The sequence below is a fragment of the Ictidomys tridecemlineatus genome, unplaced genomic scaffold, assembly GCF_052094955.1.
Source record: "Ictidomys tridecemlineatus isolate mIctTri1 unplaced genomic scaffold, mIctTri1.hap1 Scaffold_195, whole genome shotgun sequence".
Classification (NCBI taxonomy): Eukaryota; Metazoa; Chordata; class Mammalia; order Rodentia; family Sciuridae; genus Ictidomys; species Ictidomys tridecemlineatus.
Genome location: NW_027521673.1, coordinates 315,116 through 341,021, shown reverse-complemented (window position 1 = coordinate 341,021; position 25,906 = coordinate 315,116). Strand labels below are relative to the sequence as shown.

The 25,906-nt window shown below is 34.3% G+C and overlaps 1 protein-coding gene and 1 long non-coding RNA gene across 3 annotated transcripts in view; one reads left to right on the top strand and one right to left on the bottom strand.

Annotated features, from left to right (window-relative positions):
• The first annotated feature begins 292 nt into the window (after positions 1 to 292).
• Positions 293 to 25,906, top strand: part of LOC144372936 (uncharacterized) — a 92,396-nt gene continuing 66,782 nt past the window's right edge. Inside the window, exons 1-4 of one of the 2 annotated variants that reach the window (XR_013432757.1) lie at positions 293 to 347; positions 17,319 to 17,441; positions 18,252 to 18,370; positions 18,505 to 19,267. This is a non-coding gene — a long non-coding RNA (uncharacterized LOC144372936). Of the gene's footprint in view, positions 348 to 17,318; positions 17,442 to 18,251; positions 18,371 to 18,504; positions 19,268 to 25,906 lie in introns of those variants that run through there. The other variant, XR_013432758.1, reaches the window with a different exon arrangement.
• The window catches only part of LOC144372935 (transport and Golgi organization protein 1 homolog), a 90,086-nt gene continuing 85,657 nt past the window's right edge, over positions 21,478 to 25,906 (bottom strand). Inside the window, exons 27-28 of the mRNA XM_078036131.1 lie at positions 24,204 to 24,354; positions 21,478 to 23,214 (exon numbers count right to left, since the gene is read on the bottom strand). Of these exons, the coding sequence (XP_077892257.1) occupies positions 22,937 to 23,214; positions 24,204 to 24,354 (429 nt within the window). The 3' untranslated portion in view covers positions 21,478 to 22,936. The remainder of the gene's footprint in view (positions 23,215 to 24,203; positions 24,355 to 25,906) is intronic.

The window sequence follows — 25,906 nt, the reverse complement described above, 5'->3', positions numbered from 1 at the left end:
TCTTCTGATTTTATTATCTATTTTATGCCTGTTTTTCAAATATTTCTGTATTTTTCCCTATCAAATTTGATATTGGTGATATGACTGTTACCATTGGTAGCAATGAGATGATTGACATTGACATTTATATCAACATCAACCTAATAATCATCATCTTATCTGGGAAGTTAGTGGCTATGAGGGTTAGCTGGTGTATTAAGTGGAGTAGCTCACTAGTTTTTCTGTCCTTTTTTTATATAGGAGAATTTTAGCCCCTGGTGAGGAAGAGCATTTGGAATTTGAAGAAGATGAAGAAGAAGGTGGTGCTGGAGCAGGGTCTCCTAATTTTTTTCCTGCTAGAGTGCCTGGTGGGTACAAAAAAATGTACATTATATAATTCAAGGTCAGGTGTTTGGAACTTACTTTTGTACTTGTTAGTGGCGGGTAAAACATCTCCAGGTTTGCCAATCTTAAGCAAATTATCATGGCCATTCTGTTAGCGGTAACTATCAGTTTATAGTGAAAGTATCTTACTATTTGTGTCAGGGATCCTCAAAACATCCCATGTTTAGTGATTGGCTAGGAAGACCCACAGGACTCAGCATATAGCTGTACTCACAGTTGTATTCTGAGTCATTACAACAAGAAAACACAAGAACAAAATCAGCAAAGGGTAAAGGCACACAGGCAAATTCCAGAGGAAACCAAACTTCTAAGAGTCCTCTTCCAGCAGAGTCAAATATGTACTTGATTCTCTCAACATTCTTTCACACCTGTGAAATGAAAAAATATTGTCTATTGGGGAAGCACTGTAGAGATTCAGTGCACAAGACACTTATTGGGGTTAGCGTGAACCAAACCTACAGACTCCAGGAAGAAAGCAAGTGTTCAGCACAAACCATATTGTTTGCATGGACGGTTTAGGCACAGTGATCTTCTTAACAGGGCATGATGGGAATCCTGCTGAAATCCAGGTTCCCAGATGCTAGCCATAGACCAACATTGTAAGTAGGCTTTCTAGAGTAACTGTTTGCTATGTTAATTCTTTTCTTTATATATCTAGCTGTTCTTTAAATAATCATATATGATTGTGAAACCTGGACCTGGAGGAATAGATACTAAACAGTTGCCCTTAACAGGGAAATAAAGAATACATAGCAAGTCCTTTTTATTTTTGGAAGATCTTGACAAGGTGGTAAAATACCCTAGTCAAGCACCCTGAGTAAATTATTTGCCTCTTCTACTTCTATACTTTCTTCTGTTCTTATACAGTGCACAGTTTTTACTTCTGATGAATTAGTTCATTTTTGGAAGTGTAGAAATAGCACTGTACTATTGTGATGCATTTTTTAAAAAGACTCTATGCTTTATGGTATAATTAAATATAATATACATATCATCCAGAAAACTTCATAATTAAAGTCATATTCCAGTAATTTAAATACTCTTTGGTAGAAGACGTTTGAAATATAAACAGTATAGGCTTAGACCAATAAGATATCTGCACTTTTGAGTCTAACATCTGCCAATCAGTAGTTAAGTAACTGTACTTAATTCTTTATAAAAGGAGATGTTGACAATGTCTAATTCATAGGGTTACAATGAAAATTAGGCACCACATACAAATCATTTGGCATTATACTTTTCATTGCTGGGGTAGTGGTGGCTACTATATTTTCATTATCACCTATAAATGATGCTAACAGTCTTACACCATAGGATTATTAGAAAAATTCCAATCACTATAAAATGTTATTGTTGGTGTTTCTTTGGTACAAGGTAATTATTTCCAATCTGCTTGTCCTTATGAAGAAAGAGCTATATTTTACTTGTTATATTTGTAGGAAATTTCAAGATTGCTGAGATGATGAGGTAAATAAATTTGCTAAATTTTTTCTGCATTTTTTATTTCCTTTTAAAACCACATGCTGTAACTGAAATAGATTCCAGTTCTATAAATTTCTCGGTTTGGTTATTTGTTTACTAGTTATACTTCTGTAGCAAACAAGATCCTTAAAGCAGATGATGTAAGTCATGAAATGGACAGGTCTTTATGGGGTTCAGGTTGCTGAGTTGAAAAGAAACTCTGTAAATTAAGTCTATTTGCTATGAAAGATTAAGCCCAAAGTAATTAGATTTTTTTATTCTGATATAGCATTTTGGCATTTTATTTCAGAGATACAGAAAGCTCACTAAACCTTTCTATTTCCTGAATTATTTTCCTCAAAGTAAGAAATAGTACATATAGTTCAATTGGCTATATTTGATTTTTGATCATATTTTCCAGGGCCTGTGTCATTATAAAATTGAAAATATCATTGAAGGACAATTTGACCTTTAACTTAATTGTAGAATGGGAAAAAAAATTGTTATACTGTGTACATCCGAGATTTCATTCGTGATAAGGCTGTTGTGTCTACATTATCATGGCAGGGTGATTCTAAGAATTATAACATTTTTATTACCTTTATTTTATGTAATTTATATAATTGTAAGTTTGTTTTCCTTTTTTTTTTTTTTTGGTACTGAAGATTTAACACAGGGGTACTTTACCAGTGAGCCACATCCTCAGCCCTTTTTATTTTTTATTTTGAGACAGGATTTCACTTAGTTGCTGAGGGCCTCACTTAGTTGCTGAGATTAGTCTTAAACTTGGGATCCTCCTGCCTCAGCCTCCCAAGTCACCTGGATTCCAGGCTTGTGCTATAGCATCTAGCTTATTGTGATCTTTTTAAAAAAAGATTTATTAAGGTGTCCCTTACATATATAAAAGACATCTTTTTTAGTGTACAGCTTTATGAGTTTTGACAAACACACATGGTAAACACTACTACTGTTAAGCTAATGAGATGAAGTATAATATATGAATATGGTATGATCAAGAGTAGTTTATTCCCATTTAAAATCAAAAATGGATTTTTTATCCAACCTTTCTTGAAAAGAATAAAAAATTGTTAAACCTTTCTTTGACATTATTATCATTTTCAAAGCCTTCAATTCTCATAAGACAGTAACTTTTTTGTACTGCTTTAAACACTAACTGGCTTAAGTCCAAATAGTAGTTTAATTTTCTTAAGGTAATCTCAGTAGATTTCATTTAAATAGAGGATAAAAATTTATATACTATTATTTATTACCTGAAAATTTATTTATCATGTTGAATATTAAAGCTTCTAAATGATAAACAAAAGTAATACAAATTTAAAAAAAAATAGCTGGCCAGGATTATATGCTTATAATCCTAGCTACTTGAGAAATTGAGGCAGGAGGATTGCAAGTTTGAGGCCAGTGGGGGCAACTTAGAGAGACTTTGTCTCAAAATAGAAAGAACTAGGGATGTAGCTCAGTGGTAGGGTGCTTGCCTCACCTGTGTGAAGCCCTACATTCATTTCCTAGTACCACATGCACAAATAGCCATGTCACAATTTTAGACAAAATTTAAAAAAACGTTTCTGAGTGACCTAAACATAAGCCTAGCAATCTCAACATTATTCTAGATTTGTATTGGTTATTCATCTTTTATATAGTCTTAGATATGTACAAAAAATGTTTTTTTTGAAACTCAAAATGAAGAGTGAATCTTCTTTAATATCAAACCTGTACTTGTTTCTTTCCTGCATAAATATTCAATTCTGAGTTGAACTTGAGAGTTAAGCAAATATGTATTTCATTTTCAGCTAAAGTACAGTTTTTTACTTACCCATGCATATAGGAAGTTGAAAACTGCAACAAAATATTCATTGCTGTTCCATGAATATTAGGGCATCCTTATTTCACAGAATTTCAGAATATATTTAGGGTTAAACAGTAAATACCACCAAAGTGTGCAGATAGACTCTGGCTCTCCGAGCACATTTTTTCTCTCAAAGTCTCAAATTCTCAGACTGAGCTGAACAGTCAGAGCCAGAGTCCCTCATCCAGTCATGTACTTATATTGAAAGGAAAGGAAAATACCATTCAATGTTATCTGGTAGTTCTCCTAGCTGTTTTTCAATAGTTTTAAGGCTTGTTAATATTCTATTACTCTCAAGCAGTTTTGAAAACATTTTAAGATTTCTTTTTTATAATTTGTTTCTACATGTTTGTTTGTAGTACTGGGGATTGAAGTCAGGGATGCTCTACCACCTAGCTACATCCCCAGCTCTTTGATTTATTTTTTTTATTTTGAAACAGGGTTTTGCTAAGTTGCCCATGCTGGCCTCTCTTGCCTTAACTTGCCAAGTTGTTGGGATTACAGGCATGCAGCACTATGTCTGGCTCAGTTTGTTTTGTTTTTTAATCCATGAATCTTGTCACTTGAAGTCAAAAGGTTTTCTCCAGAGCTTTGCAGAAATTGGTTCATAGGAAATGTCTATTGAGTAGGCTCTTCAACAAGGCTCTAAGCAACATCTGGCCTGCTTTTTCTTTTTTTTTTTAAGAGAGAGTGAGAGAGGGAGAGAGAGAGGATAGAGAGAGAATTTTAATATTTATTTTTCAGTTATTGGCGGACACAACATCTTTGTATGTGGTGCTGAGGATCGAACCCGGGCCGCAGGCATGCCAGGCGAGCGCGCTACCGCTTGAGCCACATCCCCAGCCCCAGGCCTGCTTTTTCTTGAAAGACCCCTGGCCACTCAAACTTTTAACCCAACACCTGTAGTAACTCTTCATTGCATGCTAAATGGCATCTGTGTATGAAGCATATACCCACTGATTCATCTTAGGTTTTGTGAGAGTATTTATTATTTTTTTCCAGATATGATGGTGACACTTAAGAATTCAGCCATTATCCAAATCACATATTTCTGAACACAGAAAAATGCATATTTCTAGTACCAGTCAATAAAGAAAATAAAAACAAGAATATACTCATATAACCTATATACAAACAACTTTAATAAAGTATAATTTTTGACAGACCTAGAAATATTATTGTTTGAATGCTAATGACCCCTAAGATTTTTATCAAACTTTTAATATAATTTCAAAGTGAATAAACTTCTTATGATTTTACTCTTTATCTTGAAAGGTTGGAGCAGTTCCTTAACTACTAATCAGTTACCAACCAAAAGAAATTGTGCATGTGTTTTCATATTTTCACACAATTTGTATGTGTGTACAAATTGCAGATGTGCAGTACAAATTGCAAAATTTTTCTCTTGCTAGATTTTTAAGACCCATTTCATTTTTTTTGCCATCTACAAAATGTTATGACCAAATAATGATTTGACAATACCATTATTTTAAATTATGTTAAAATTATCCCAAAATAATAGAAAATATTATTTTATATATATCCTTTTTATTGGATTTTAAAATTACAAAGAAATGTGCACTTAAAAAATGTGTGTGACAGACTTTGAATTGGTAGTATCAAACATCTGAATTTAATTGCAAGTATGATAAATCTAAAACAAAGAAGACATAAATATATAATCACACACATATGATAATGCTTAGTTTACATTTTAGATATCAGGTCCATCTCTGTCCTAAAAGTATGGACAACAAATTTTGTACTCCTTATTCATGACATTTAATTCACCAAGCACCAAGGCAAAATGAAGACTGACTCACCTCTTATTGAAGTAAATGCCTGTGACAAACATTTGTACAATATCATGTAAAAAGCAAATTCAAATCAGTGTTCTAAAAAAAATATAATCTTTGGTAATTTTCCTCTTTTAATGTTCTGACCTAGACAATAATGTACTATTTTGGAACAAAGACTGTCATGCCATTTCCAATTTTGGACTAGAAATTGTCCTTATGGTATGATATGAGATATAAACAATTGAAATTTTTAAAAAGCAAAAATAAAAAGTTGAAAGAAAAGAATGACTTCCTCTTCTGCATGTGAGGACAGGGTCTTAAGGATCCCACTGACCTTCATATCCATGTCACTCCAGACTCATCCTCGGGTTGGTGGTCCTTTTATTGTCTGATTCTCCATGATCTCTATGGCTACACAGAGACTATTGAATGTGAGGCCATCCTACTTGATACTTAGACCTTCATTTTTCTCAGCACCCTCTTGGAACAAAGAAGTTATGGGCGGGGGGGGGGGGTGAGGGGCTTCAGATGTTCTCCCATTGTTTTTCTGTACCTGTTGCAGGTACAGTGGTGTTTCATTGCTAGGTCTGTGTCAGTGCTGTTGGGTGCCCAGCAGAGGCAGAGGCCTTACTTGCACAATTCCCTTTCCTCTCCACAGTGGCAGTTGCTGTAACATTCTTGGCTAGGTCAGATGCTTTTACACAGTTTTTAAAACATTCTTAAGCAAACTTGTCTATGTTTAACAAACAGCCATTTGGGGGATCCATAGCTACCTTCATAAATTGTTTTCCACAGATGAAGCACAATGAAATAGAGCAACTTAAGTTTTTACCCAAGTACCACCTGTTAATAAACAGTTTCCATCAACAAGATGGACTTTTTGGTATCCCCTATTACAGTAGTGTGGTAAAATGGTTCCAAACCTTCCAATTCATTGTCATTATTTTATCAGAGTTGTCTTTAGGTTTAGGCTTAGAATTTTCCTCTCACAGAAAATCACACTGAATTCAGTAATTCCTTCCAACTCTTTTTGACACCAGTGAGAGCATGCTTGTTCTGGTTGGTGCATAAGAGGTGGTTGGGGGCAGATAAGTCAGAAAAAGACGTGCTTTCTGTGTTAAGTACAACTTGGGGCTCACCAGCTACCAATGGCTTCCTTTGTCTTGCAGTAAAAACTGAAAGTGGAATTAACCAAATGAACACAGTCCTGCTGCTCACTGCTATATGAGTGTTAAAGACCTATCATATTGCTATCTGGGCTACTCAGTCTCTGTCCATTTCTGTGAATGTGCACTGCTCAGTGTACAAAGTTCAAATGTTACTATTTTTTAATCAATCCCTTACTTGGGAGTTCTTAGTGACAGCTCAATAACATCCCTGGGATGTTATTGAAAACTTGGTTTGGACAGCTGTAGCCATTTAGAGTTTTCCATATTTAAAAGTATGAGGCACAAATAGTGGTCTCACAAAAATGTCTATATTCTAATCCTGGGAACCTGTAACTGTTATGTTTACATGGCAAAAGGAACTTTGCAGAAGCTTGAGATGGGGAGGTTCTCCTGCAGTTCCTTTTAAGGCTTTAGGGACAATTAAAATAAAAATGTTAAAATGAGACATGATGGTTAAAAGCATGGACTCTGTAGCCAAACTGCTGTGTGATTATGGATAATTTGTTTTTCTATGCCTCACTTTTCACCTCTGAAAAATAGAACTAAACTTTTGTTGTGAGGATTAGATGAGAGGAGTAGGATAGTATGTGGCACAACACAAATACTCACAAGTGTTAGCTATTTCTTATTTACATAGCAGTTCCATGTGGAAGAACATTTCTTCTGATCTTTGCTCTAGATCTGAGAGCAGATGATCTAGCTGGAATAGCACAGTTTACACTGGATTTTGTGTAGTGATTTCTTTCTTATCCTTGTTAGTCTTCGAATTTTATGAATGTAGTTGACTTGTTCTCATATTACACTATGTAATTGGATATGTTAATTCTTCACTTAGAAATCTTCCTTTTAATGCATTGGCTCAATTTACAACTATCATGGTTTTATCTTTGATGCAAAAACATGCATCCTTTTTCATCTACCTGGGAGCTATAGATGGTATGGTATTATTCTAGTATTTGATCTTCTTTTATGTTTATTATTTCTTCACTCATTGATATAGATTCTCTAGCCATTTGTTTACTAGAGCATGATAACCTCTAGAACTGGAAATTCAGTCATTCATTCAATAAAATATTTCTTCAACAAAGATCTGTTTATTCCTTGTGCATACTACAAAAGGAACAGTTCCCACACCTTTCAGGATGCTTATTGTGTAGTCAGCAAGACAGAGCCAAAAGCACATGATTATGATTAGAGATGTGCACCAATGTCGTAGATTGGCAAAAAAGAAGGGCTGAGGGAGTTCAATAAATCTGGCCAGATTTAGGACTCACTAAGTATGTAGGAGTTGACCATGCAGAGAGAGCACATCATAGAGCATTCTGAAACACCTTAAATAGGCACCTTTCTATGTAATCTATGATCTTAATTACAGTCAGCTTCCTTCATCATGGAACACAATGTTTGACATTCTACCTTAAATTAAACAAGAAATTCAGACTTGAAATCACTGCCTCCATATTAAATTATCTGAAGCATAATGATTACATTAAACCTTACTGTGTAGTCTCAGGCAAAAAGATTGTTGGTAAGGAATGTAGCATCAGCCCAACCATTTCAACTGAAAGATCTAGATAATGACAGCTTATAAAATTGACTCACCCCAAAGTAACAACAAGTTTAATATCAACTTGGCAAAAAATAATCTTAACATCAAAAAGACTTTTTGAAAGTTGTAAAGCAATCATCTTTTGAATGTCAAAACAGGTAGTAAAGAGGTAATACATAAAAGAGGTAACATTCTTGGGGGTTTTGGGGGGTGGGGTGGGGTGTGTTCTTTTTTTGTCTTTTTTAGAACTGGGGTTTGATTCCAGGATTTTGCAAATGCAAGGCAGACACTTTGCCACTGAGCTACATCCCAACCCAACATTTTTAATATATAAAGAAAAATTTTAATTGTAATAACCAAAGCAGAATACATGAGAGGAACAGAAAATATGAGCAAGCGCGTGAGCGTGCACATACACACACACACACACACACACACACACACACACATTTAAAAAATACCCGTTAAACATATAAAAAGATACTCAACTTTATTTTTAATAAAAACATAAATTAAAGCTACTGTTGGAGAGTCTTAGGGGAAATAGATACTTATTAATTACTGGTGGGAATAGAAAAATGGTACAGTTCCTTTGGAGGGGAATTGAGCATTCTCTAACAACATATAAGTATATATTTTTTCCTTAGCAATCCCATTCCTGAGAATTTACTCTGAAGATGCACCCCCAAAATACAGGAAAAAGAGGGAAAAACATTTGCATATACACAAGATTCTCTGTTTAGGTGTTTTTTATAATGATAAAAAGTTAGAAATAATGTAACTGCCATATGAAGATTGACTGAATAAACATAGTATGCTGTAGAAAATAATTCAGAAAATCTCCCTGAACTAATGAGTGATTTTTCAAATTATTGTTAGCAGAATTTATCAAGGTAGTTCACATTAGCAGATTAAGGGGAAAGATTTCATAAAGTTGTCAACAATGCAGAAAAAGTTTTCAGTTAAATTTGAAATACAGCCTTGATTTTAAACAATTCTTGGCAAAGAACAGAAAAACATCCTTAACTTGATAAAACATGGCTACATGACATTTACAGCCCCAAATCGTTTAATGATGAATTTGAACAAAACAAGAGTGTCTATTACTTCTTTTCATCAGCATTGTTTTGGAAGCCCTAGCTACTGCACTAGGACAAGAAAATGAAATATAAAAGGGGGGATGTTCTTTATTTGCATATTTATGAATATATAGAGAATATATGCAAAATCCTATTCATAACTCATTAATAAGATAATGCGGTTCCTGGATATAAAATCTGTACAGACAAATCAATTCTATCTCAAACAAGTAATAGTTGCTTGGAAAATGAACTATTATAATATTTATAGTAGTATTAAATAATATCAAGGACCTTATTATAAATTCAACAAAAGAAATATAAGAATTTTATGTAGAAAATAAACCTTTGTTGAAAAAATAAAAGAATATCAAAAGGAAAAGGAAACTGGAGCCATCTTGAAATTAGAGAAAAAGATGGAAGAGTGACTTAATAATTGTTATGGTTGGTGAGATGTTGAATTGTACATTCTCTTACTTTTTTCATTTCTCTCAATTGAATTGTTTATGAGAATGCATTTTACAAAAACAGTGAAGTCATTATTCTTTTTTTCATTTGTTCATAGTAGTTATTCTTGACATTAGATTCATTTGGACTAATTATAAATGCATGAAATATAATTTGCTCCAATTTAGTCCCTTCACCCTCCCCATCCTCCCGCCCACTGTTCCCTTTCATCCACTTTACTGATCTATTTATTTACATTTTTTAAAATTAGTATCTTATAGATATTCAAAATGATGAGTTTCATTATAGTATATTCACATATGTGCATTGGAAAGTTAGTTTGGGTTCATTCCACAGTTTTTCCCAGTTTTTCTTTTTTTTCCCAGTTTTTTTTCCCAGTTTTCACAGTTTTTCTTTTATTGATTTTATTTTTTTTAATACACGACAATGGACAATTCTTATTACACATATAGAGCACAATTTTTTTTTATCTTTGTATAAAGTATGTTCACGCCAATTCACGTTATTCATATACTTGCTTTTTTTTGCATTACAATTCTTATTACACTTATACACCACAATTTTTGGTATCTCTCTATATAAAGTAGGTTGACACCCAATTTGTGTCTTCAGACATGTTCTTTGGATAATGATGTCCATCACATTCATTAGGAGACTAATCCACTGCCTCCTTCCTTTCCCTCACTCCCCTCTTCCCTATCTAGAATCCATCTATTCATCTCATGTTCCTCCTCCCTACCCTATTATGAGTCAGCCTCCTTATATCAGAGAAAACATTTGGCATTTGTTTTTGGGGGATTGACTAACTTCACTTAGAATTATCTTCTCCAATGCCATCCATTTACCTGCAAATGCCATGATTTTATTCTGTTTTAAAAATGTTCATAGTGTATATATGCCACATTTTTAAAAATCCATTCATCCACTGAAGGGCATGTAGGTTGGCTCCACAGTTTAGCTGTTGTGAATTGTGCTGCTATAAACATTGATGTGGCTGTGTCCCTGTAGTATGTTGTTTTTAAGTCCTTTGGGTATAGTCCAAGGAGAGGAATAGCTTGGTCAAATGGTGGTTCCATTCCCATATTTTCAAAGAATCTCCATACCGCTTTCCAGATTGGCTGCACCAATTTGCAGTCCCACCAGCAATGTATGAGTGTGCCTTTTTCCCCAAATCCTCTCCAATACTTATTGTTGTTTGTCTTCATAATAGCTGCCATTCTGACTGGAATTGTATCTTAGTTTTGATTTGCATTTCTCTGATTGCTAGAGATGTTGAAAATTTTTTCATATATTTGTTGATTGATTGTATATCCTCTTCTGAGAAGTGTTTGTTCAAGTCCTTGGCCCATTTTTTGATTGGGTTACTTGTTTTTTCAGTGCTTAGCTTTTTGAGTTTTTATATACCCTAGAGATTAATGCTCTATCTGATGTGTGAGGGGTAAAAATTTTCTCCCAGGATGTAGGCTCTCTGTTCACCTCACGGATTGTTTTCTTTTGCTGAGAAAAAAACTTTTTAGTTTGAATCCATCCCATTTATTGATTCCTGGTTTTAATTCTTGTGCCATTGGGGTCTTATTAAGGAAGTTGTGGCCTAACCCACATGATGAAGTTTAGGGCCTACTTTTTTCTTCTATTAGACGAAGAGTCTCTGGCTTAATTCCTAGGTCCTTGATCCACTTTGAGTTAAGTTTTGTGCATGGTGAGAGTTATGAGTTTAATTTCATTTTGTAGCATATGGATTTTCAGTTTCCCCAGCACCATTTGTTGAAAATGCTATCTTTTCTCCAGTGCATGTTTTTGGCACCTTTGTCTAAAATAAGATGATTGTAATTTTGTGTGTTAGTCTCTGTGTCCTCTATTCTGTACCATTGGTCTACCAGTCTGTTTTAGTGCTGAAACCATGCTGTTTTTGTTACTATTTCTGTGTAGTATAGTTTAAGGTCTCATAGAGCGATACTCCCTGCTTCACTCTTCCTGCTAAGGATTTCTTTAGCTATTCTTGGTCTCTTATTTTTCCAGATGAATTTCATGATTGCTTTTTCTATTTCTATGAGGAATGCCATTGAGATTTTGATTGGAATTGCATTCAATCTATATAGCGCTTTTGGTAGTATGGTCATTTTGATAATATTAATTCTGCCTATCCAAGAACAAGGTCGATCTTTCCAGAAATAGTAAATGAATTCAGCAAAGGAGCAGGATATAAATCAATACCCATAAATCAAAGGTATTTCTGTATATCAGTGACAAAGCCTCTGAGAAGGAAATGAGGAAAACTACTCCATTCACAATAACCTCAAAAAAAAATGATACTTGAGAATCAATGAAAGAAGTCAAAGATCTATACAATGAAAACTACAGAACCCTAAAGAGAGAAATCAAAGAAGATCTTAGAAGATGGAAAGATCTACACATTCCCTTCTTAAAAGGAGAAAGGGAGGAGGAGGGAGGGAGAGGGGGAAGGTGGGCAGGGTCAGATCAGAATATGATAGCCCAAAGGGTGAGGTTTTGGCCTGCTGAGAACTTCTAACTGAAGGAGATTGGAATCCCAAAAGCAACCTCAGCAGCAAAGCCTCTGCTCTCCTTCTGCCCTCCTGCCCTCCTGTCCGTTCACCCTTCTCTCCCAAAGCCAGTCATAAAACCTAGAAAGCGCTCTCTCTCTCTTTCTCTTTCTCTTTCTTTCCCTCCCTGCTATTCCCTTACTGTCCCCCTACCCTCCCTTACCCCTCCCTTAGAAACCCTCACTCCAGACAGGACCTGCCTTAGGTCCAGAAGGAAAGAAAGCTATACAGAGAGGCCAAGAAGAATCTGACCAGACAGGGCTTTCTGGGACCCTGGCAGCCTTTTACCATTAGCTCACACCCCCTTTTCCAGTCATTTCTACATGGCCATCCATTCTTCATGGAACATAAACAAAAAAACAGAGGAGTTTTCCCTGGATCTGTAGGTCTTTATTTCTGAAGGCTTTTAGGTCAAATAAAATTCTATTAAATAATTGTTATGAATTTTAAAATGTAAAGATATATACTAGTTCATAAATTAGAAGAAGCAGTTTATAAAGATAGACTCTTTCTGAAACTCATCTGAATTTTTATTGCAGTTCCTGGACCTTTTATACAGCTATAGAATTAAGATACTATATTAGTGGTAAGAGGATAAACAGTCCGGTAAGACAGAATAGAAAACTCAGAAAGTGATTGCCACATGATTTATGATTGAGGTGGGACTGCAGATCAGTGGTGGAAAATGTCAGTCTTTTTAATGAGTAGTGCTGAGACAATTGAGTATTTATGTGAAATTGAATGAAATTAAAGCTCCTACTATACACCGTAGTCAATAATTCTGTGTGACATATAGAATTAAGTGTGAATGGCAAAACTATAAAATGCTTTCAAGATAATACCTTTATGATTTTGGAGTGGGGTAAGTTTTCTTAAATATGATATAAAAAGCACTGATTGTAAAGGAAGATATTAAGAAATTTGAATATTACTAGCAGTAAGTATTTATCATAATCAGAAGACACCATGGCAGAGAAAAGTCATTCTTAACATTCAAAACTAACACTTGGTGTTAGAAGTTAGCAATGGTTGCTATCTTTTGGAAGAGTGAATTGCATAGGGTGGGGGGAAGGACACTCCCAGGAGGCTGATCATATCTTACCTAGATCTGATACTAGTTATACAGGTGTATTCACTTTGTGGAAGTTCAGCAAACTATACTAACAATTTGTGCATTTTAAAATGTATATGCTCTACTTCAACAAAAAGTCTTTATAAAGGAAAACTACTAAGAAGCTATTTGTAAAACATTTGTCCAGCAAAATAATAGAGACCTCCTACAGCTCAACAAGATAGACATCTCAATAGAAAATCGAGCAAAATAATTGAACACATTTCAGAAAAGAGGAAATCATATATTTGATTTATTCTAAAAGGTGCTCAACCTTATTAATCTTCAGAGGAATGCAAATTAAAATGATTGATCTCTTTATACCAAAATTGGCTAACATGAAGAATCTGAGAAAACAGTACCTAATGAGGATGTGGAGCAATGGGAACACTACTGCACTTGGGCTAGGAATAAAAGTTGGCACAACCACCTTGGGAAATGGATTGTCATTACATAGTAGGTATGGAGGTAACATTCCAGGTGACTTAGTGATTCCTCTGTTTCAGAAATGGGTGCTTATGGGCACTAGAAGATGTTCAGAAGAGCCTGTTAACTATATCCAAACACTTGAAGTAATTCAAATGTCTATCAACACAAGAATGTGTACATAAACTGTAGCATATTTATACAGCCATGTACTACATAATAGAATGAACTTTTCTGCAGAAAAATTCATATATGAATATGTATGTATATATATAAATATAAATGTATACATATTCACATTTTTCATAAAATTTCAGAAGTGTTTCTTAACTTTCTGAAGTTCATCCCAGATGTCCAGGTACAAGCCCCTCTTCTAAAAGTACCCTCATTTGTCAATCTAAGAAGATGCATAAAAGGTATTATGTGTATATTTAATGATATCAGCCTGAGCCCATTTAGGTTTGTTAATGCAACAGTGGAATGCAGCCTCCAGGCCTTCCCATTGTTGCATTTGTCTATATTGTCTTGATATTTGTTTAAATTAGAAAGTAATACATTTTTAACAGCACTGTTGAGGTATAATTTGCATTTCATAACATTTCCCTTATGTAAGTATAAAATTCATCGATTTTTGACACCTCTATAGAGTTTTGCATCTGCCATCACTATACAAGTTCAGAACATTCCCATCACCTCCCAAAATTTCCTCAAGCCACATTTGCCATCAATCAAATGTGTATTTTCAAATGTAGTGTGTTGATTACTTCATGTATTTCAAATAACTCATTAAAAGTAGCATAACACATTGTTGAATAGAAACTTGAAAAACATCAACCAAAATCTTTTGTTAAGTGTATTTTGAGGTTCTGTATACATACTTGATTAAAATCAGCTTATTTGCATCTGTTCTCTATTGTCAGTTTCAAAAAAGGGAACATACTGAACAGTTGATTTCTTCCTTCATAAGTTCTTGGTGGGTGAATGTTGTCATGTTGTTCTGGGGGGGTTTTAGTTTTAAAAATTTTAGTTGGTTTTGGGGAAAATGTTCAGTTATACAAATGGCCATTTTATATGGCAGTCTGTATAGTACTAATTTCTGAGAGAATAAATCATACAAAATAGAATGAAGAATAGAAGTTAGACTATATAGTTAAATTAAAACATAAATATCAAATTGTAAATTATTTTCTTTATTAGGAGTAACTAAAGAGAAGAATGTATTGATCAACTGTGATATTAAATGTCTCAGACTTTAGAACAGTATAACAAGTATTTTAAAAGCTTTTCTTGTCTTTGTTCTACCACTTCATATTAAGATGCTGAATATAATATAGAAGTACATATTGAATATAAATATTATGTGAGCATATTATACTATTATGTATCATTGGGCTTCCTCAAGTGATGTTTTTAACATACTTTTATTATACATACTATATACTATTATTATAGAAATTATTATTTCTGCTTAAAGGTGATTGTATGGTTGGGAAATGCAGATATATTATGTGTAAAATTAAATATTTTTCTAAAAAAGTATAACATCAGATGTTCATGAATTTTGGAAATAAAAATACATAATGCCTAGCTAGTTCCTAAGAGGTAGGCTATATCTTCTGTTTATCAAAGTATTTACTCTGCATTATTGGTGGAGCTAACTTTTATTGAGGTTTCTCTGTTGCCAGGTACTTTATTACCAAGGTTGCCATTAGAACCGGGAATGACATTACTCACTATCAGGATTGAGAAAATTGGTCTGAAAGATGCTGGACAGTGCATCGATCCCTATATTACAGTTAGTTTAAAGGGTAAATAACTGGCAAATTGCATTATTTTTTTCTCATATGGGACAAAGTTTTTGACAGGGGATGATCTTGTATATGTGACAACTTACTTTAATGCATTCTATAATGAGGCAAAATCCTAGAAGAGATCATAACAGAACATAGTTCGAAAGACTTACAAAAAACTATTTCCTACTTATACACTCACTTTTGCTTTTGAGTTTGTATAGATTTTTGCTCTTCAGATTCCATCTAACGTGCAGACTAAACATACACATTGTCTTTAAAAGCAGCTACAGCCTTCAGGATGTAGATTAACAAAAGCACCCCTCACCTTCTCCTACCCAGTCTATATTCATTTCTCTCCACAAAGCCCCATGTCCTGTTTTCCCATCTCTCCTGCTTCAGCCCCTTCTTCTTCCTGTGCTACTGAGGTATCTACTTAGGTGAGTCCTACAGAGGCAGATGAAAATCAGGGGACAGGGAAATAGGGTGCGACCATAACATCCATGCCCTGAAAGCAATCCCGTGGGATGATGATGTGATTAAGGAATAAATTATACCATTTTACAGAAATAACTATAGTTAGTACAAACGGCTTATTTTAATCTATAGTTTTGCACCAAAGGAACAGATTGGTGCTGAAATTAAATGGAGGAACTTTTATCAATTGACCACAAAGAAAAACATTTATTTAAAGAACATAATCCACAGCACTAATACTGGTACACTTTTAAATTCCGATGTTACCAGTTATCAAATATATAGTATACTGGAAAATATTTACATTGTTTGATAGGCCATTTGTAAAACTGCATACTCATTCAGAAAGTATACTTAAAACACAAAAATATTTAACGATGTTGTAAATGTTAAATTACCTTTGCATATGTTAAACTGAAATATTTTTATGTAAATATTTTTTAATTATTAAATGTACTAAATTGTTTTTGAGCTTTTTGAGACACATAAATGAATAACACATAAACACTGAGGAGTTATTAAATGAGTCCATGTTGCATTTGACTAAACTGAGATTTTAAAACCCAGAAAATTAAAACTATATATAACGTACCATCTGGTTGTTGTAAATTCAGGGTATGTTGTAAACAGTATAACCAGAATTTAGATAATATATATGAAAAATTATTCATTAACAAAATGGTTTTTGTTGGCTGTTCTCATCCATTTTTGGTTCTTAACAGGGAAATTATGATAAGGTTAGGTTTAAAGGCTTTTCTAAATAAGTCATACTTGATCAAAGTTAGAAATTGGTGGCAGAGCTCCATTGTGGCAAATTATATACTCCAGATTTTTTTTTTTTCGCATAGAAAAATACAGTGGGCTATTCCCTAAGAAAAACATGTTTGTTCTTTTTACCACTTCACTATGAAGATCAAGTTCTGTCCACTTGGCCATGTGAAGGCTTCCTTGTCCCCTTCATGAGGTCTCCTATCCAGTCTATATTCATTTCTCTCCACATACCCCATGAACTTCAACAACTCTCACATACTTGCTCACACCAAATAGGAATCTCTTAGCCTGAGAATCTCCTCTCAGCTCTTTCCATGCCTCTTTAGGAACTGTAACCTTTGCAGTTTCTATATTTTCCGTCTGTATATGTGAATGCTCATAAGCAGAAACTTAATTGTTTCTCCAGATCTGAATGGCATAGATTTAACTCCTGTGCAAGATACTCCTGTGGCTTCAAGAAAAGAAGATACATATGTTCATTTTAATGTGGACATTGAGCTCCAGAAGCATATTGAAAAATTAACCAAAGGTTTGTAATTATCAGTTACTGACTTCTTAAGGACACAGTACTTATCTGGGTTTGTGTTCATAGTGTACTTAACACAAGATCTTATGTCACATAGTTATGAATATTGACTTAAAGTCAAATCAATTTTTTTAAAATATGAGAATTAGCAGTTGCATTATCTAGTTGTGTAATAATGTGGTTAAATATTATTTGATAGGGAAGTTTTTCTTATAATACAGAGTTAAGGAAGCAGGTTCCCTAATAATTACCTTAAGTCCTTTTAGGAACCTAATGATTACTTTCTAACAGTTAAATTATTTTTTTTCTTTCAATAAGATGCATTGGGTAAAAAGATACTATAACTGGCAGTTAGTTTGTAAGAATATGGAAAGGACAATCTGGGCGTGGTTGTTTCAGGAGGGAGAGAAATGATATAAGGTAGAATTTTTTTTAAAGGAACTCTTAAATTTCTATTCTATCTAATATAGGTGCTTATTGAAACTATTTTTATAGGTACTGCTGATACTTAAGTAACTTCTGTTTTTCTTGTGGTATTTAATATTTTATATTCTTTGGTAGTTTATGATTCTACCTGTGTACATAACTTAGATTCTTGCTATACAATTTTGTTGTACTTTGTAGAATTAAATGATATGGAGAAATGTCACTCAGACATGCTAGTACCAGAGCTTGGAGTGACAGCCACAGTGAGTTATCAACAGTTGTGTCATCAGACTGTTTGACACATGTTACTTTGTAAAATCATAGGCTTCTGGTGACACATAAGAAATGTGTGGTCTCTGGCTTATGTTGTTTGTTTTAATTCCTTAGGTGCAGCTATCTTCTTTGAATTCAAACACTACAAGCTTAAAAAAAAGGTTTACCAGCACCAAGTGTTTTGCTTTCATGGAGATGGATGAGATTAAACCTGGGCCAACTGTAATAGAACTGTAAGTGATATACATATAGGATTCATACTGTTCTAATGGTTACTAGTTCATGTTTCTTCTTAGTCCCTCTTATCGAGAATGTAACATTGGAGTAGATCAATCATCAAAGTATTTTAAATCTATTGTGGTTACAGATACAAGAAACCCACTGACTTTAAAAGAAAGAAATTGCAGTTATTGACCAAGAAACCACTTTATCTTTATCTACATCAAACTTTGCACAAGGAATTATTCTGACATGAGTAATGTCTAATTTCTGTGAATTTTACCACTCAGTAGAAACCATCATAGCTCTGTGTAGCATATTCATCCTTCAGGAGGCAAGAAGTGAGCCGTACCTATAGGCCAGTGAGTCCATTGCAAAGCTGTACCACAGAACTAAAGTCCAGCACCTCATTGTTATGACTCCTTTGGATACAGGTTTATTGTAGATTTTGAAACTTGTTTTTACTTTCCTATTAATTGTGCAATTAATAGCCTGTTTCCTAATTTACCACTGTTCCTACCCTGCTTCCTGGAACAATACTGCTGTGGTAGGTATGCTCATCTTCAAACTTAATATAGCAATAAGAATGTGCTAGAGTTTACACATTTGCTCACTTTTGCTCCAATATGGTCTTTTGATTTGAATTAACTTCAAACTTTTGAATTGAAGTGGTTAGGATAGTACCAGATTGCTTTGAAAGGAAATTGGATCAGTTATGGTCTGTCTTATAGGCTGTTCCTTAGAGCTGGCCTAAATTCACCCTCATCTGATAGTTCTACTTAGAAATAGTGTGCCTTGATCAGATCAATATCCTATATGGGAGTGTTCCCCAGATTGTAGCTGTGATTTTTTTTTCCAGATGACCAGATTGTTTTTCTGAAAGTGAGCACATTTTTAGTCATGTTGATTAGTTGTTCTACATCACATTGCTATTGTTTTTAGGGTTAACATTAATGATTCTAGGGTTAACATTAAAACCATCTTAGAATAATTACAAATTTGGGGGTGGGTTTACGTCTTCTAAATCATGTCATCTAAAAATAATTGAGTCAGATGCTAATGAGATACTTTAGGAACAACTGCTGTTTTTCTGACAACTGATTGTGAAACCTTAAAACCTGCATACCTTGTCTTCATAAAGTGATGAGTATGCAACATCTGGAAAGATATTTTATTTTTTTTAATATAGGTAGATATGACTGCCATTTATTTCCTATTTAGATATATTTACATTCATATGAAAATATGCAGGTTATTAGCCTATTATAATTTCACTATTTACATTACTTTTAACTTGATGAGACATAAATCTTTCATAGTACACAAGGTGTATATTTGATACACAGAACATAAAGATTTGTGAGGAGCTTTTTTGTGGGTTACATGTAGAACCCACGTATTTTAATATTCACTATTTTAAATGAACAATGCATGAAGGGAATGCAATACTTGGCCTATTTTTAAACTAGTGTAAACCCTAATCATACCATCCGTTTGCTTTTTAAAACAAATAACAGTTGTTTTAGCCCTTGCACTTCAAGAGATCTAGTCTTTAATTTTTCAGTTGTCTGTTAGGTCAGTTTTGTTTACTAGACTCATAAAACTATATGAGCCTGAAAGAATTATCAACCAAATTTAGTCTTTTCTTTCATCTGGATTGAGTTAATTTCAAAAGTGCAAAAATAGTTCAGTCTACAGTAGTTCTAGGAAATGAAGAATTTGCCTTAATAAAATGTTCACTCAACTGAAACTCTGAGTAGTCAAAATTTCCAGACTGTAAACTTCTCAAGAGAAGGGCCACATCTTCTCCATGTCATGTAAACTTTCCAAGGCACTTGGCAGCACTCTGTACTCTGTGGAGTACTCAGTACCTTTTTTGTTTGATGTTACTGATGTTTGATGTTGCTCCCTTAAAATCTACTATTAAAATGTAGCAAAACTGATACATTGTTCTTTCTGTTCTCTAATACTATAAAACATGTATATCAAAGTGATAATTTAAAAAAAACAAACCTTTTTTTTTTGGTTGTAGATGGACACAGTACCTTTATATTTATATGTGGTGCTGAGGATCAAACCCAGTGCCTCACATGCAACCCCAGCCCCTCAAAGTGATAATTTATATGAAGAAACATTTAGCATCCTTCACATAAGAATGCTTTTTTTAACCTCTATTTATTTATGTGGTGCTGAGGATTAAACCCAGGGTCCTGCCTGTGCTAGGCAAGTACTCTACCACTGAGCCACAACCCCAGCTTCCACCAAAGAATGGGGTTATATGAAAAAAAAAAAGAGGATGCTTTGTATGAATGTCTTTCATCAGCATTAAACAAACTTAAATTGAACATTGTCATCAGCTTAGCTTTAATTCAGACCAGAATGACCAAACCTCCCCCCCCCAAAAAAAGGTGATTTTATCTTGAAGCAGTTAACACAAAGCAATCTGTATCTCACAAATTAGTTGTTTAAATTTACTTTCTAGTGTGGGAGGGGATGAGTTACTGGACAATAATTACAATTATAGCAATAATACTTTCAGGTTGAAACACTACTGCTTCACAAATGAAATGATTTTAGTAACTAAACTAAAACACAATTTGCTGGAGAGGACTTCTAAAACTTTTGAGATACAAAAGTATACTTGAATCAAGGGACAGTATTCTCTACACAACCTGTATATGGGCAGCTACCTTGGGCTTTGCTACAGAAGTGGTACAATCAATCAGATGGATGTAAGGAGAGGCAACTATGGGTGGGTTCAGAACTGCTCAGATAAACTACGTAGAACGCATTATAACTTACTAATAGAATAAATACAAAAAAGGCTTTAGAGGGAAAACTACTGTTGCTTTGAATAAAATAATAAATCTGCCTTTTCTTGAAAATCTATCTTCCTAGCTGACATCACCTTTATTTAAATGCTATTTTAAAATTAGAAGTTAAGTAACTTCAGCATTGCCTTGTGTCCTGTAGAGGTTGAAAGATATATCCAAAATGTGTTTGTGACTTAAATTTTATTTTACATGGTTAAAAATGGCATAAGCTATTATATGGTTTTCCTCTTACACACAGCTGCTGCTTCTAATATTAAATGGAAGTTATGTAGATAGAATTTGAGTCCTTTAGGAAGAATTCATTTTTATTCTGAGTTATCTTCAGTAGTTTAGAGATTTTGTTTCACAGAGATTTTGTTTCACACTGAAGCTTTTGCCCCTATTTTGAGAATACTTAGGGGACATAAAAAAACAATGATATGTTATGTTCTAGGTTTCAACAATCCTATTACTTTCTAGAATTTAAAAGAATGGAAGAATATGGTCTAGCAGTAAACAAAAGTATCAGGCTTTTATAATTTTATTTAAATCTTAAACCTCTTAAAATGTACTGTTAAAATTGCCGTAATTAAAATTACAGTTCTGGAGAGCTAGTTCTTAGAAACATTGTTTTAAAGACAGTAGTTACAGATCCAGGACTTGCTTTAATTGTTTTTTAAATAAAATATGTTTGAGTATCTATCAAAAAAAAAAAAAAGAATTTAATTCAGCCCGTAGTTGCTGAGTAAAGACATTATAAGCCTTAGAGTTTCATTATTCTTAGAGGATTATACTTTTCTAATTTTTTTATCATATTCCTTGAAAATCAGTGGGAAGGTATGGGAAAGAGAAGAGTGTGTTGTGTACATTTTTAAAAAGAAATTTCCTTATTTTTTATAGACACAACATACCACCTTATATTTTACTGTTATAATGCAATAATGGCAAAAGCAGTAGCTCTTGCTACTAATGTAAACTCATTCTCAGAAAAGCATTCTCACATGGACAGTGGTTAGAAAAAAGTACATGAATGTGCTACAAAAATAGAGCCACAAGACTTCTCACAAGTAAAAGAAATCCTCTGTAGAAGTCCACAGTTGACCAAGGTCCAGCCTCCTTAACAGTGAGCAACAGGGATATGCTGCCAAGTCACCATCTTCAGTTCTGAGAGTGCGTTTACATGCTTCCCCAATGGCACAAAGTCTCATGACGATCCAATGAATCAACAGACACTTGGGAAATATTAATAAACAATTTTTATGAACTATTACAACAAAGAACTTCAGCAAGAAGGAAAATGAAGTTTATGATCTTTGAGTAAACATTTTTAGCCCAACAGTCTCTGCGACCAGATATTGAAAGAGAAAAAAAAAAATCAAGCTTAAAAAACACCATTTCTCTGTTATCAACTGGAATACACTAATAATAGGATAATGGAAATATAAGTTCTTAAAGCATTTCCACAGGAAATGTCCATAATTATGACATTCTAAATCATTTAGCAATTGTATATGCTACATTAACTAAAACAAAGGTATTCCTTATTGCACATTTTTAAATTGGAAGGATACTCTAGCTTAAGTGGGGGATATTTAGGGGGAAAATATTTTGGCTCAAAATGTATACTGCGCCAAGGCAGCTTCATTCTGAAAACATAAACCATTTAAAATAAACTTTTATATTTTGAAGCCAATAATCCTTTAACTCTGACTAAGTGTCAGAGGTTAATTTTATGGGCCCTGTTTTAAGGCCTGTGAACAGCCCTCACTACTCTTGAGAATTAGGTGGAGGTTCATCTTTAAAGCCTGAAGGCATTAAGTCTTTTGCAGCAGGTGGTGGCCCATAGTCTTGGGGACCATGAGTTGGAGGTGGTAATGGGGCACCAGGAATGAAGTACTCTCTTGGGCCAAATGAGCCTAAAGGTCTGAATGGTGCTGGTGCAGGTCCTGGAAAAAAATCACGAGGGTCAAAAGGCAAATCCCATTTTCCAGGTGTAACACCTGGTGCATATTCTCTGAAGCCTATTGGTGGACGCATACCAGGACCTGGAAAATAAAAAAGGAAGTTATGTAAATACCCAGAAATTTCTGAATTAGGGTGATTTCAAGTATGTTAATATAGTCTTTAATTTCTCCCAAGCCTAGAACATCAGCTGGTGAACATCCTGACTTGCCAGATGAGGCAAACTGAGATGGAACAAGTTTAGGTTATAGCCTTTGACCAACCAGCCATGAAGTAACATATTAAGGATTTAACATGGCTCTACCTAGCTCCAGGCTTGTCTTTTTTCTTTCCCTACTATATAATTGCAGAATTATTTCTATCTCACAAGAGCTCCATTTATATTTGGAAGTATTACCATGACAAGATGATAGATTATGAAATAAGAACTTTACTACATCAAAGAAATTTTGATAAAAGGAAATCTCACTATTTATTACTGTATCCATTAAAAATTCATGAAGTATTTCAGCATGGACTTTACACATGCCATCAGAATCAAGGTGCATGCATGCCCTCGGAAAAGGCCTTCCACAGCCACCTAATTAAACCAGGAACATTTATTAGGTCACAGTTAAATCCTCTTTAACACTTCCCTCTGACATTTTTCAAGGTAAGGAGGGTTTGACTTTTCCTTTTCTATATTCTATAACCTACTGCTTATGCTTCCATTATGGGTGATTACAAACTTTATGTTATAGGATTTTCATATATGTGACAAAATTTTAAGTTATGGCATGCGTCTCATCCACCTTTCCATCTATTGCAGTGCATATCAACAGATTTTCAACAAACATCTGCAGAAGTAATATTTCTGGCTTTTCTGTATATAGCCCCTTATCCTTGTCTATGAGAGATATTGCCTATCTCAGTATAAGATTATGTAGTGTCCCATATGTCCCAGAAAACTGGAGGAAAAGTTAAAATGTACTCAGCTTTATCCTTTCATTGTTAAGACCCGAGATAGCAACCAACTGTTTTAGCAAGCAATAGAAGTGGAAGATGAATGTGATTTATAAGTCAATCATCATACCAAATGGTGGAGGAATTGGCCAAGGCCCAAAAGGCCCACCGTGCTGAAGTGGCGGTCCATACCAAATGGGAGGTGGTGGAGGCCGTCCCATCGGGGGTCCCATGAAGGGTACCCCTGAGAAAGGAGGGGGCCCTTTCATAGCCATATGAACCTGCAATTTAAGATTTGAAAGCAGTTAAAAGTTTTAAAATTCCTGTGTATTAAGACAAAGTACCAATACCTATAAAAGCTAAAACCCAAAACCTGTCCAGAGAACACCATCAGTGCAACAAAACTCTACCCACCCCTCCTGTGTATTCCCACTGACAGCTTACAGAAGTTGGAAGGATGCCACAAGAGGGAGCAGTTTGTTACTGATTATATCTGCACAGGAAAGGGAAAGGCAAGAGAACTGGCAGGGGTTATTAACAGAGGTGATTTCTGACCAGTATGTCATGCTGTATTCACTACAATCTATTTCAAAGGGAGTCCCCCCATCCCCATCACTTCCCTTTCATCACAATAGCTCATTACTTCCATATTAAGAATGAACAGAATAAAATGAAAAATCCATTCTCTACTCATGTAATAATAGCTACTATTCTACTATATCTTCAGTAAGTCTTTCATATATTATTCAACCTCTGAGATCTTTAAGTAGACTGTCTTGTTTTAAATAAGAGGGAACAAAAGCAAATGGGATATCATAATTTGTTGAAGGCCACACTGCATATTAAAGAACTCAATCCCAGTTTTGCCTCCAAGCCATGCTTTTCCCACCTCTATTCCTCTCTAACAATGGGTCTTTGCTCTCTTTTAAATCTTCTACTACAAAGGGGTTTGGGGTCTTATCTAAGCTGCCCTTAGATTTCTCCAGAGATGTATACTCCTGGAATATATATACACTGGAACTTGAGAAGTATTTTCCATCACAGTGCTATATACACAAATTAGGAAGACAAGCCTTTAATATTTACTTTCATTTACTGTACACCATTTGAGATATTGATTTATCATTTCCTATGAGTAGTGGGTTTGAAACTAAACAATTAAAAATTTATTTTATTATAGAGCTGCAGAAGACCTACCAGATATAATAGCAACACAGTTACAAGAGAATACACTTATGTGAACAAATGAGACCATTTCTTGGGACTAGCTCAAGAGGTCATTTCAGATGATCATTGTTTCACAGAATATCTGATACCAATCTAATTCAAATCACTCAAAATAGGGTTTGCACAAATGGAGGAATTCTTAAATAATATTCTTCCAAACAAAAATAAAAATGATGAATTATATAATTTATAATGAATTTACTTTGCCTTAGAACATTCAACACAAAACACCATATAAAGTTAGAGTGATAACTTTTCACATTCTGTAGTTCATTATAGTTGTACACACTTAAGCAACATTCCCAAGTTAAGGAGAAAAGTAAGCTCAATATTGCATGCAGTTTAAAGCAAACAAGATCAGTGTCATGCTCTGAATATCCTTCCCATAAATGCACAGAATAAAACCCAATTCAGTTCTCAACCTCTAAGTACTTACTCCAACTGGATGCTCAGTCAAAGAAGTAAGGGTGGAGACTGAGGGGGTCTCAGGTTCTTGGGGAACAGTTTGCTTTTTAAAAAACAAATGGGATAGTACAAATAGAACACAAAGAAGGATAAAGCAAAGAGCAAGTACTGTAGGAAAGCTACATGTTCCTGCATGACCAC